Raw genomic sequence first — 13,054 nt, forward strand, 5'->3', positions numbered from 1 at the left:
TCCCTTCGCTTACGATTACGATCACCGACATATAATAAACAAAGCAATGAGAGAGCGCATTTACTAGTGACTTTTGTGCTACCGAGTGCGAAAAATTTCTGTAAACCATTACGATAAAACGATACACGATTTCCACAAAAATCAACTTTTGCGCGAAACTTTCTTTCCAGTGTTTTTGGTCTTGAAAATCCAGATTTTTGTAAAATTTGTCCAAAAGATTGAAAAGTAGCACGTATCTGTGTTCGTTTATTCTGTTGCTAATTATTATTGTAAACACTAGGATTGCAGCGAGGTAGATATATAGCGCTAGACCTGTTTCCAGAAAAAAAGTTAAGTTGGACGAAAATTGCAACTCGACGTTGTTTATCAGAATTGCGAAATATATTAGAACTGGCAGTAAACCTAGTACAAATCTTAGGTTAAACCGGCGCTTTTTTCTTTGGTACGTGTTTGTACTCGAACTGTACTTGAACTGGACAATGCATAAGTAATACAAAAGTAGGATTAGTTTGTTCAAAAAATGGGTTGGTGTTTTTTGTGCTGGCATTTTCGGTCGACACTCGGTATTGATTGTTTACAGTGGATTACACTGTCCATGGTTTACTTTGTTTAATTACCCGAAACTGATGTTTAGTGGGGTGATTGTGTGTTTATAAAATTATTAAATTGTGTCGTTATGCTACAAAAAAAAAAATCACCCCACGAAATTACGTTTTTTTTAGAAAATGAGGCAATTAAATGTAGTTGACGCCGACGAAACATTTTATTTCTCTAATAACAAAATATTACATGCTAAAATTTAAACAACTTGAATCCCTGATTCATAAAACCTGCATGCAAATTCTTGTTGTTGTTGTTTTCAGTTTGAAACATCAAAAATGTAACATTCGACGAGAGAAAAAAAGCAATTTGTAACTTTCGACAAATTATTGCAAAACAGCAAAATAAACGCCACGTTAAAAATAATCCACCTGTCGTCGCTGCACTGCAATCCACCAGTATGACAAAACAACCACACTTCAAAAATAACTCCGTCCATTTCAACACCGTAACCAGGGTCAACGGTAGAAAAATCGAAGTACAAACACCTCATTCACCAATTTTACAACCAGCGTAATTTTTACGACCCATAAACGTAAAATTTCGCTCACCGTAAATTATCATCCTCTTCGTTTCCACATCTTCGCTCGTCGGCCCGCTGACCTTACACGTGTAATTCCCGGAAAACTCCGGCGACAAGTCCGTGATGTGCAGCGCCCTGTACATCGTACTCTCGTCATTGGTCGCTTTATAGTTAACGTCAATGTGGTTTTTGAGCTTCCCGATGGCTTGAGCTTTGGTTTTGGTCTCGGGCAACCACTGGTAAATCTGGATGGTTTCGTCCAGGAACCATTTGATTTCGTCCACCGTGTCGCCACCGGAGTCGAAGTCGCAGTCCAGGATGACGTCGTTCTGGCTTCCGTAGAGGATGGCAGATGGGACGTCGAGGCGTTTGATTTTTATCTGAGCCGAGCCTGGAAATAGAAATAATTGTCAATGGAACGAAAGGAGTGAAGAAAGAAATAAATTTAGGTTGGGGGCTTGGAGGTGGGCCAAGATTTTTTGCAACTAGGCTAATATCGGGAGTGAGTCGCGATCTATTTTGAATTGTGCAACGGATTTTGATGGGATGAAGTCACGGGGGGATTGGGAATTTTTGTAATGGGTTCGATGTGGAAAGTGTGCTCAGTATTTTTTGTGGAAAATAATTTGTCATCACGTAATATATATCTAATAAATTAGAGTGATATCCATCAGAAATGGTTTCGTTGTGTGTATTCATTACATTTATTTAGAATTCTGTATTCGTTTAGTAATCATTTATATCCACTTGTTTCTTCTTAATATGATCACTAAAACAATATCAACACATGTGCTAAATCAAGTAATTTTATTTTCAAATTATCTCTGGACCAGTTCTCTCAGTTATGATAAAGATACACACAAGTTTGAAAAAAATATAAATTGGACTAACTTTAAAACCGTAATGATTTTATTCGTAACAATCTTATTTTTGCAAGTGCTGCTAAACAACTTCGAGATCCAGTTTTCGTCCAACGTGAAGTTTTTTGTTGATTCGGAACTACTTTTATATTTATATGCTCTTGTAATTTTGGTTTTTGTGATAATAGTCGGTAACAAAATAAACGAGAACATATATATAACACACTTGAACCGACTAAACGAATTTCATGCAAAAATACACCCCCAAAGACAGAAATCTTGGAAAGAAAATTTCTCAAAAATTGTGATTTTCATAGAAATTGTGTCTCGTCTTTTCATAGTGTTTTATCGCTCTTTTATTGAATATCCTCAAATCAATTTAGACGTTTTGCCACATACTTTTTTATACGTTTGTACTTTTTATTTTACCATGGTCGTAATTGTAACCGAAGCAAGATTTTTCTTCTCTGGGCTACTCATAACAAAATTTTTTAAAACACTGAATCAAAAAATTCGCACATGTTCCGAAAAACAAATACATTTCCACATCACGGAGCAGCAAAATTTGCACGAAATAACCCGATTGTTTAATAAAACGTTTTCTTTGCACCTTCTCGCTTTGAGCGGGTACTATTTTGTGACCCTTTTTATTCGAATCATGTCCCTGTACTGCAGTTTTTACATCGAGAAAGAAGTCTTGACGGGAGTGGAATTTGTTGCTATAATTTTTAGTTTATTTAAACTTGCCTGGATTATCGCAATTTCGAACGACTGTACTTTTGAGGTAAGTGTCACCATTGCTGCACTTTACTGTAATATTGGTTTTAGGCCAACCAGCTCCCGACAATTATTTGCAGGTTGTTACCGGACGTTCGCGATAAAAAAATAAGGAAACTGGTAAAGAACCTAAAATAGTGTCAGTTTCAAAATAAGAGGCAAATTTTAGCTCAACACTTATGGAATTCAGCTGCTCCACGATAAATTGGAATTGACAGCTGGTGGTTTTTTTGCGATCGATAGCAAGCTTGTATTTTCCGTATGTTGTTTTTTTTTATAATTAGGGGTTTCAAAACTGGGTTTTCAGATAATTGCCGCAGCTACCACTTACACGATTTTGGTTGTGCAGTTTTTACAATACTACAAATTATAAAATTATTCAGATATTTATAGGATTTTTTTTAGCTTTCAATAACAATTTTATAAAAAATGTCCCTCTGCGATTACGTGTCACGTGTCAGTTATACGTTAAAACTAATTTATTCCTGGAAAATTAGTTATTGACTCGTTTAATTAATCTTTTGTTTGAGTCGAATTAACACCCAACTCAGTGCCATTTCTGATAATGACAACACAATATCTTAACAAACTCACTTTAGTCTCTAGTGCTTTATTAACATTTTCTCTTAAGTACGATGCACACAGTCATAAGTTTGAAAAAGATAAGAAATTTAGCTTGATTAAGTTAATTTTGAGTTTATTAATCGTTACATTGTGCTTCAAAATTTTGTTGCCTACGTTTGAAATCCAGTTTAGTTCGAATGTGAATTTTTTTCTAGAATCGGGGGTGGCAATCCAGTTGTATGCCATCACAATCCTTGCCTGTAAAAGAAATCAAAAAATGTGGCTTTGTTAAACCGGCTGAATGAGTTTCATTTCGGGTTAGAACATTTTCAAAAACGTAAAAACTGGAAGGAAAGTGTGGCGGAAGTTATCGTTGTGGTGGAAATAATGTTTTCGATTTTAATGCCTTTGTACAGTTTTTTTCTTCATTATTCTCCAAAACTGACGGCGAAAATTTTACTCGTGAGTGGATTTTCGCACGGTGTTGTTTTTTATTTTTCAGCGATTATAATGTTAACTGAAGGCAGGTTTCTGTTTGGAGAACTAGCTCTAACAAAGTATTTCGATTATTTAAACAAACGGTTTTGTTGTTACTCATGCGAAAAAGAACTTGAGGTGATAATGCAGAAGCACCATATTTTGCAAGAACTGACCAAATTGTTCAACAAAACATTCTCTCTTACTATTTTGCTGCTTATTGGGTTCTATTTTGTGACTCTTCTAGTCAGAGTGATGTCGCTTTATTGCAGTGTTTTTGTTAATAACAGGAATCTATTGGGGGATGTTGAAATTTTCGGAATATGTATCAATACGTTGAAATTAGGGTGGATGATTATAATTTCCAACGATTGCACTTGTGCAGTGAGTCGTTCAAAGTTTTCCAATTATATAACTTTGTACAACTTATTTTCAGGCAAATTATCTCTCGAGAGCCATTTATACTTTATTATCAAACACTAGAAACGAGAAAATAAGAAAATTGGTAAATCGTTACTGTTTTTATATAATGTATAAACAACGAATGTTTTAGCTGAATAATTATGGTTTTCAACTAATGCACAACAAACTAGAAATAACAGCTGGTGGCTTTTTCATAATTGACAGAAGGCTGATTTTTTCAGTGAATTCACTGTTTTAAGGTTTAACACACTTTTAAATTTTATTTTTAGATGATTGCCGCATCTGCAACTTATGCCACTTTAGTAGTGCAATTTTTGCAAAACTACGAACTTTAAAAAATTCAGGGTTTCCAGGTGATGCAGTCAACTTGTAGATTTTTAAGGCGAGATGTAAAATCAACTATTCAAAAACATACTCAATGAAATTGTGACATAACAAGATAATTAAAATTAGATTACTATCAGTTTTGGATTTTTTTTCTTTCTCTTTGGTGAGTGTATTTAATTATAATAATGGTGTATTTATCCACCTACTAATAAACAAGTTGGTTCAGTGTGATGACTGATGATGATGAGTGATGTCTTGGTTAATTCGCTTAACAATTGTATTAAATTATCTAGGGGTATCTCACCTACAATACAACAGTAATGCCAACAAGTTTAAAAACGTTTCCAAATTTAAAAGTACACTCAGATTTGCGTGGTGCCTTTCTTTGGATACATGCTATTGCATTTTCATTTATTTAATCAAATTTCCTCACATAAGTCGTCTATTTATTTTAAATGTTCATCTATTAATGTGCACATACGTGGTATGTTTTCTGATATTTTCTGTAACAATTTCAAACAAAAAACACGAAAATTTGATAAAACAAACATTAAACGAAATCATCAGCTGGCAACACAAAGACAAATGTGTTAATGTCGTGGATAAAATTACAGAAAATTTTATAGTAGGACTTGTATTTCTGCATATAGTGTGTTTGGTAATAGGAGAAGCAATCGATATTGCTAATGATCAGAAGTATTACGCAATATTTGGTGAAATGTATGTTCTCCATGTAATGACTGGGTTGTCTACACATTTTTTTTTCTGTTATTATGGGGTTAGCTGAGGGACAAATTTTGATATTCTACTTTACCCTATTAAGATATTTTGGTTATGTAAATAAAAATGTCTTCAAATGTGAATATAAAACCGCTATTAAAGAATACTATAAGTTATTGCAAATGTTCATGAGTGTAAATAACATATCTTCTGTAACGCTTCTAGCGTCTATAGGGCTTTACTTTTTAACACTATCAGAGCGCCTTCTATTGATTTATTGCAAATTTTTTGACCATCCTCTAGTAACTTCGGTTTTGGAAATATTTTTGTTACTGGGTGATGGTTTTAAACTGTTATGTTTTGTTGTAATTCCAAGCAAATGTTTAATGAAGGTTTGTTAACGGTGGTGATTACTTTTTGGATCTAACTTTCGAATTTTAGGTTAAAGAAACTAGAAAAAAAATTGGCAACGTAGATTCAATTCGACGAGAACAGAGGGTAGGTGGTTTTTTAAATTCAGTAAAATATTTTATTTCTCTTGTGTTCTTTCAGATACAGTCGCTCAATGTAGAAAGGTTGCACGACAATTTAATGATTTCGCCTGGAGGTTTCTTTCACATTAACATGAAGTTAGCATTTTCGGTAAATTTTCCAAAAATCTGTGTTCGCGACCCTTGTAATTAAAATTTCAGATTGTATCTTCGTGTTGTTCGGCATTGGTTATTGTGTGGCAGTTTCTAGAATACAGCAATGAGAGTTGTTTTTTGTAGTAACTACAGTTTGCCAAATCGATAAAAACAATACCATTAATTTAATAAACGTGATAATATAATGAAAAGTCTATATTTTATAACCAACATGTCGCAGCAAACCAGAAGCACTCTGTTCCTTCTAATTCGCCTAACAATTATATCCAGTTATTTAGGGATAACTTTCTTAAAATACAACTACACTACAGAACTTTTTGAAAAATCGATAAAGTGGAGAAACGTAAAATTTCTGTGTATTTTGCTACTACATCTCTTCATTTTCTCATACGTTTGTCATTTTACAGAATTTCGGTACATAACTAAAGTGTTCATTGTAAATGTGGGTGCGTTAGTTTATATATACACCGCCATTTTCTTCATATTTGTGGTTACCATAACCAACAAAAAATATGAAGATTTAACGGTGAAGACGTTAAACAGACTAAACAAATTTCACTTGGATTTGCAAGGTTTTTGTGACAAATTAACTAAAACAGAAATTTTCACTTTCAGTTTAATTGTTTTGGAAATTGTACTAATATTATGTACTACGTTCTTTCATTCTTTTTATGGTTATCGAAAAAGATCAGTGAAGAACAGTGGTTTTGTAGTTGTATTGAATTTTTTTGCCATGGTTAAAGTTTTATTAGAAGTGAAACTTCTAATCACGTATGCAATTTTGGAAAAATATGCGGGTCACTTAAATGTTATTTTAGAAAACACTCGTACGGTAACGATTATTAGACAATGTTCTACTTTAAGTGCTTTGGCCCGTAATGTGAACACTATTTTTGCAACAGTGTTTACGTTATCCGTTGGGTTCTACTTTATTAGTATGCTTGGACGAGCGATGGCAGTTTATTGTCAGTTTGACACTTACAATCTAGACACTTCAAAAATATTCGAAATTATAGGTCTTGTGTTTAGTGTTTTAAAAACTGGAGTACTTATTTTGCTTCCTAGTAAATCTATTTTGCAGATCGAGAAACTGCGAAAAAGTTTATGCAATTCTCTTACTAAATTTGGAGAAAAGAATAGAAAACAACTGGTGAGATTCTTAAAAAAAAAATAATTGTTTTTTGAGTCTGTTTAATCTTAGTTATATTCACATGGTTTGCATATGCTGCATGAAAAGGTGGCCATTTCAGTTGGAGGCTTTTTGATAAATATTCAGCTAGTGTTTTCGGTAAACGTAAATGTTTGAAAATATTTTTTCTAGTGATGATTTTAGATAGTTGCTGCTTATTGTACTTACTTGGTTGTGGTATGGCAGTTCATGCACTACACCGATGGAGGATGTTTTGAAAAATAGGAGTAGTGTCAGAAGTCCAAAATTCCAAACCTACTTTGACTCCCCAGATAATGATAACATTAAAACGGAGATGTCTACGTAATGTTGTTAAAATCACTTGTGCCAAGTGTACAAATATCTGATACTAAAAACTATCGACGTTGACCAAATACCTTGTGGGTTTTTTTTTGTCGCAATATATAATAATAAAAACCATTTAGATGTATAATTCAAACTAATAAATTAAAAAAAAAACCATTACGACTAGTTTCCAATCCTTTTCACTTATATTTAACTCATACTAATTACAATCGATATACTGTTACTATACACGAATGATATATTTACTTATTAACAACAAAGTTGTTTCAACATAACCGTGGAATGTCTTGGCTAATTCAGTTAACAAGTGCGTTAAATTATTTAGGGGTGTCTACCTGCCAGTACGACAGTAACACAAATAAGTTCAAAAATTTATCAAAACAAAAAACTACATTCCGATTAGTGTTTTGTATTTTGTTGGATATATTGTATGTGACTTTTATATGTTTCGTCAACTTTAAAAGCATAAGTCGCCTGTTTATTGTAAATGTTTGTCAATTAATTTGCACATCTATGCTAGTTTGTCAAATACTTACTGTGACATTTTTGAATAACAGGCATCAAAATTTGATAAAGGAAACACTAAATGGAATCATCATGTGGCAATACAAAGAAAAGAGCTCTAGCTACGTGTATAAAATTAAAGGATGTTTAATAGCGGCGCTTTTGTCACTCCAGTTTACAGTTTTCACAATTTCTGAAGCGATCAATGTGGTTAACACAAACCTACCGATATCTACCACAAAATTGATTCTTCATACCGTGATTGTTTTATTTTCACATTTTTTTGTTGTTGTTTTAACATTATCTGAAGGACTGATTTTGTTTTTGTATTTTACTCTGTTACAATATTTTGATTTTATAAATTGTTTTTCTTCCAAATGTCAATACGAAACTGTGATTAAACAGTACTACAAGCTATTACGAATTTTCAAGAACATAAATAAGATATATTCTGTATTACTCTTTATGTACATAGCATTCTACTTTGCACTGATGCTACGACGAAGCTTATTAGTTTACTGCAAATTGTTTGACCACCGTCTGATAAATTCAGTTTTGGAAATCGTTCTTTTAATGGGTACTTGTTTGAAAGTGACATGTTTGGTTGCAGTTCCAAGCAAATGTTTAATGAAAGTTTGTATAGATTAGAAACAGTTTTATTAGTTTTATATTTTCAAATTTTAGGTTAAGGAAACCAGAAATAAGATAGGTACTGCAAATTCGGTCCGAAGAATGCAGAGAGTACGTAATTACTAAGTTCCAGCATATTATATGTTTACTATTTTGTCTTTAGATGCAGTTATTTAATCTGGAAACGTTACACGACAATTTGGTGATTTCGTCTGGAGGTTTCTTTTACATTGATATGAGGTTGGCATTTTCGGTAAAATTTTGAATAATATGTGTCAACGGCTATTGTGAGTACAGTTTTAGATAATTTCTTCTTGTGGTTCTTCTTTAATTATTGTATGGCAGTTTTTGGAGCACAGTAATGAGAGCTGTTTTCTGTAGTATTTCAAATTGAAACCTAAAATAAAAAAAATACACAATATTTTTCTCAAATTTTTAGTATTAAAGAATATTATAAACCTCTTTTGTGAAACGTCAACTTTAGAAAAATTTTTGGGATACTTGAATGTCCTTTTTGAACAACATTCGCTCTACAATAACTATTATTAAACAAGATTCTACTTTAAGTACTTTGACTTCTAGCATGAATACTATCTTTGCAACAATGTTTACGTTATCCGTTGGGTTCTATTTATCAGTATATTTGGACGAGCGATGGCAATTTACTGTCGTTTTAACATTTACAATCTAAACACTGTAAAAATACTTGAGATTTTAGGTTTTTTGTTCAGTATTCTAAAATATAAAATACTCAATATTTTTAAATCTGTCTATTTTTTAGATACCTATATTCCCATGCTTTGCGTATGCTGCACGAAAAAGTGGTCACTTCAGTTGAATGTGTTTTATTTGTATCAAATAAACAAATCTTCAGACTAAAAATTAAGACAAAAGCTAATTCAAAATAATAATCGAAATAGGATTTCGACGTTAAACAAATATCGTGAGTATTTTGTGGTAATATATAGCATAAATTAAAAAAAAACCATTACGATTTGTTTCGAGTCATTCTTTTTCACTTTTTCACTTTCATTTAACTCATTAATTATAGCAATCAATACACAGTTACTGTATACAAAAATGGTGAATTTACTTATTATTGACAATTCAGTACTTTCAACATAACTGTATTATGTCTTGGTTAATTCAGTTAGCAATTGCTTTAAATTATATAGGAATATCTAGCTGCCAGTACGACAGTAGCACAAAGAAGTTTAAAAATTTATCAAAACGTAAAACTACATCCCGATTTGTGTTGTGTTTTTTGTTAAATATTTTGTTCGCGATTTTTATATGTTGTGTCAACTTTAAAAGCACAAGTCGCCTGTTTATTCTAAATGCTTGTCAATTCATTTGCTCGTACATGCTAATTTTTCTAATATTTACTGTTACATTCTTGAATAAAAGGCATCAAAATTTGATAACGGAAACATTAAATGCAATCACAATGTGGCAGTACAAAAATGAGAGCACTAACTCAGTATGTAAAATTAAAAAACGTTTAATAGGAGCGCTTTTGACTCTACACTTCACACTTTTCACAATTTCTGAAGCGATAAGTTTTATTAGTTCAAGCCCATCGATGTCTACCCCTAAAATGATTCTTCATACCGCGATTCTTTTGTTTGCACATTGTTTTGTTGTTGTTTTAACATTATCTGAAGGACAGATTTTGTTCTTGTATTTTACTCTGTTCGAGTATTTTGATTTTATAAATTATTTTTCGTCCAAACGTCAGTACGAAACTGCCATTAAAGAGTACTACAAGCTATTACGAATTTTCCAGAGCGTAAATAAAATATATTCTACATTACTCTTTGTATATACTGAATACTACTTTGCACTGATGCTACGACGAATCATATTAGTTTACTGCAAATTTTTCGACCAAATTTTGGCAACTTCGGTTTTGGAAGTCGTTGTTCTACTGAGTTGTGGTCTGAAACTGGCGTGTTTGGTGGCGATTCCAAGCAAATGTTTAATGAAAGTTTGTGATGGTTGGAACCGGTGTTACTAGTTTCATATTATATATTTTAGGTTAAAGAAACCAGAAATAAGATATGTAAGGCGGATTCCATCCGAAGAATGCAAAGGGTACGCAAGTGTTAACTTCTGGTCCACTATTGTATTTTCACGATTTTGTGCTAGGTAAAGTCATTTAGTTTGGAAACATTACACGACAAATTGGTGGTTTTATCTGGCGGTGCCGTTTACGTTGATATGAATTTGGCATTTTCGGTAAATTATCGAATATTAGGTGTCAACGGCTGCCGTGACTATAGTTTTAGATTATATCTTCTGGTGCCTCAGCCTTAGTTGTTGTGTGGCAGTTTTTGGAACACAGTAATGAGACATGTTTACTGCAGTAACTTCCACCTAAAGTAAGAAATAATAATTCTTTTATCATTTCTGTTGGAGGCTTTTTCTGGATATTCAGCTGGTGTTTTCGGTACAAAGAAAATATTTCAATTTTTTTTTATGTTTACAGTTTCTGAAGCGATCGTTGTTTATAAGGTGGGAGTTGTTTTATGTAGTAATTGCAATTTTAAAATAAAAAAGTCTACTAATTATTTTGGTTTTTACTGAATTCGCTGCTATAATCTGTTTGAACTATAGCTCGTTTCCAGTTAAAATTGTATCACTTGTATCAACTTCCTGTAGAATAGATTCTTAAATCTAATTCAAAATAATGGTCTAAAATTGGAGTGACTGATAAAGACAATCTATTAAGTCTGTCACACTAGATAATTACATGTAGATTATTACAGTAAGTGGCAATGCTTTTTTTGGGTAATTGTATTTAGTCATAACAGTCGAAACACTGTCACTGTCAAATGACCAGTCATGTCTGTGTTAATTCATTTAACAGTTCTATTAAATTATACAGGAGTGTGTTCTTTTAAGTACGACAAGAACACGCACAAGTTTAAAAATTTATCTACGCGTAAAACCACCTTCAGATATGTGTGTTCCTTACTGTTCGACACACTATTTTGGATTGTTGTTTATTTTAGCAACTCTGCTTCTTTCAGTCGTATGTTTATCATAAATGCTTCTCTAGTAGTTTGTGCATGCACTATAACCTTTCTAATATTTTCTATAACAGTTTTAAATCAAAGACATCAAAATTTTATAAAGAACACATTAAATGGAATCATTAATTGGCGATACAAAGACGAAAGTTCTAATTTCGTACATAAAATCACAGAAGGTTTGATAGTTGCACTTTTGTCTCTGCATTCTGTAGCTCTACTGCTTAGTCAAATGGTCGATACTGGTCATAAAAACAGATTCTACTCGATGTCAACTTCAGAGTACATTGTTCAAATCGTGATTGTTCTATTCGCACACTATTTTATTATTGTTATAACACTATCTGAAGGGCAACTTCTGTTGTTGTATTTAAGTCTGCTTCAATATTTTGGTTACATAAATAAAAACAAATCTAAATGTCGTTGTGAAATTCGTATCAAAGAGTACCAAAAACTTTTGCAAATGTTCACGAGCGTAAATAAAATATACTCTATAATGCTATTAGCGTACATAGAATTCTACTTTGTGACAACGCTAGGACACACGTTGTCTCTTTATTGTAAACTTTTCAACCATCTTTGGGGAACGTCTATTTTAGAAGTCGTTACTTTGCTAGGTGGCGCTTTGAAATTGGTGTGTTTTATTGTAATTCCAAGCAAATGTTTAATGATGGTTTGTCAGCGATATAGAAATGTTCTCCATAGGTATAGTTTCAAATTTTAGGTGAAAGAAACGAGAAATCGGATATGTAATGTGGATTCACTGCGGCGAGAACAGAAAGTACGTCAATGTTATGTCGTGAAAATTTTATTTTATTGGGTTACATTTAGGTGCGGTTATTCAATTTAGAATCGTTACACGATAATCTGGTGATTTCGTGTGGAGGTTTCTTCTATGTTAATCTGGGTCTAGCATTTTCGGTACGTTTTATAGAAACTTTATCCAATACTACTTAAGCAAATTTTTAGGTTATATCGTCTTGTGGTTCCGCACTTGTTATTGTGTGGCAATTTTTGGAATACACTGATGAGAGTTGCTTTCTGTAGTAGCTGTATTATTAATTTATAATTAGACTCGACGCCCCCCTTGTTCATTTTGTAAATGTATTTGGTTACAACAATCAATATATTTCTATGAAGAAAACTGATAAACATTCCTATTGATAAACACATCGTTGCAGCGTACACCGGACATGTCTTGGTTAATTTATTTAACAGTTTTATTAAATTATATAGGAGTGTGTCCCCTTCAGTACGACCGTAACACCCACAAGTTTAAAAATTTATCCAAACGTCAAACTACATTCAGATTTGTGTGCTGTTTATTGTTAGATACACTCTTCTGCGTTGTTATTTTTTTTACAAAGTTTTCTTATTTCAGTCGTTTGTTTATTGTAAATGTTTGTGTATTAGTTTGCATATACATGGTAGTCTTTTTAGTATTTTCTGTAACATTTTTAAATAGGAGACAAAAT

The 13,054-nt window shown here is 32.5% G+C and overlaps 1 protein-coding gene across 4 annotated transcripts in view; it reads right to left on the reverse strand.

The window, feature by feature from the left end:
- LOC135127722 (uncharacterized) overlaps positions 1-13,054 on the reverse strand; it is a 90,083-nt gene that overhangs the window by 9,272 nt on the left and 67,757 nt on the right. For all 4 annotated transcript variants that reach the window (XM_064054290.1, XM_064054291.1, XM_064054292.1 and 1 more), the window contains exon 2: positions 1,152-1,514. In XM_064054290.1, the coding sequence (XP_063910360.1) occupies positions 1,152-1,514 (363 nt within the window). The remainder of the gene's footprint in view (positions 1-1,151; positions 1,515-13,054) is intronic.

This window comes from Zophobas morio, unplaced genomic scaffold, assembly GCF_036711695.1.
Source record: "Zophobas morio isolate AGI-343-1 ecotype UQ-CSIRO unplaced genomic scaffold, CSIRO_AGI_Zmor_V1 ptg000012l, whole genome shotgun sequence".
Classification (NCBI taxonomy): Eukaryota; Metazoa; Arthropoda; class Insecta; order Coleoptera; family Tenebrionidae; genus Zophobas; species Zophobas morio.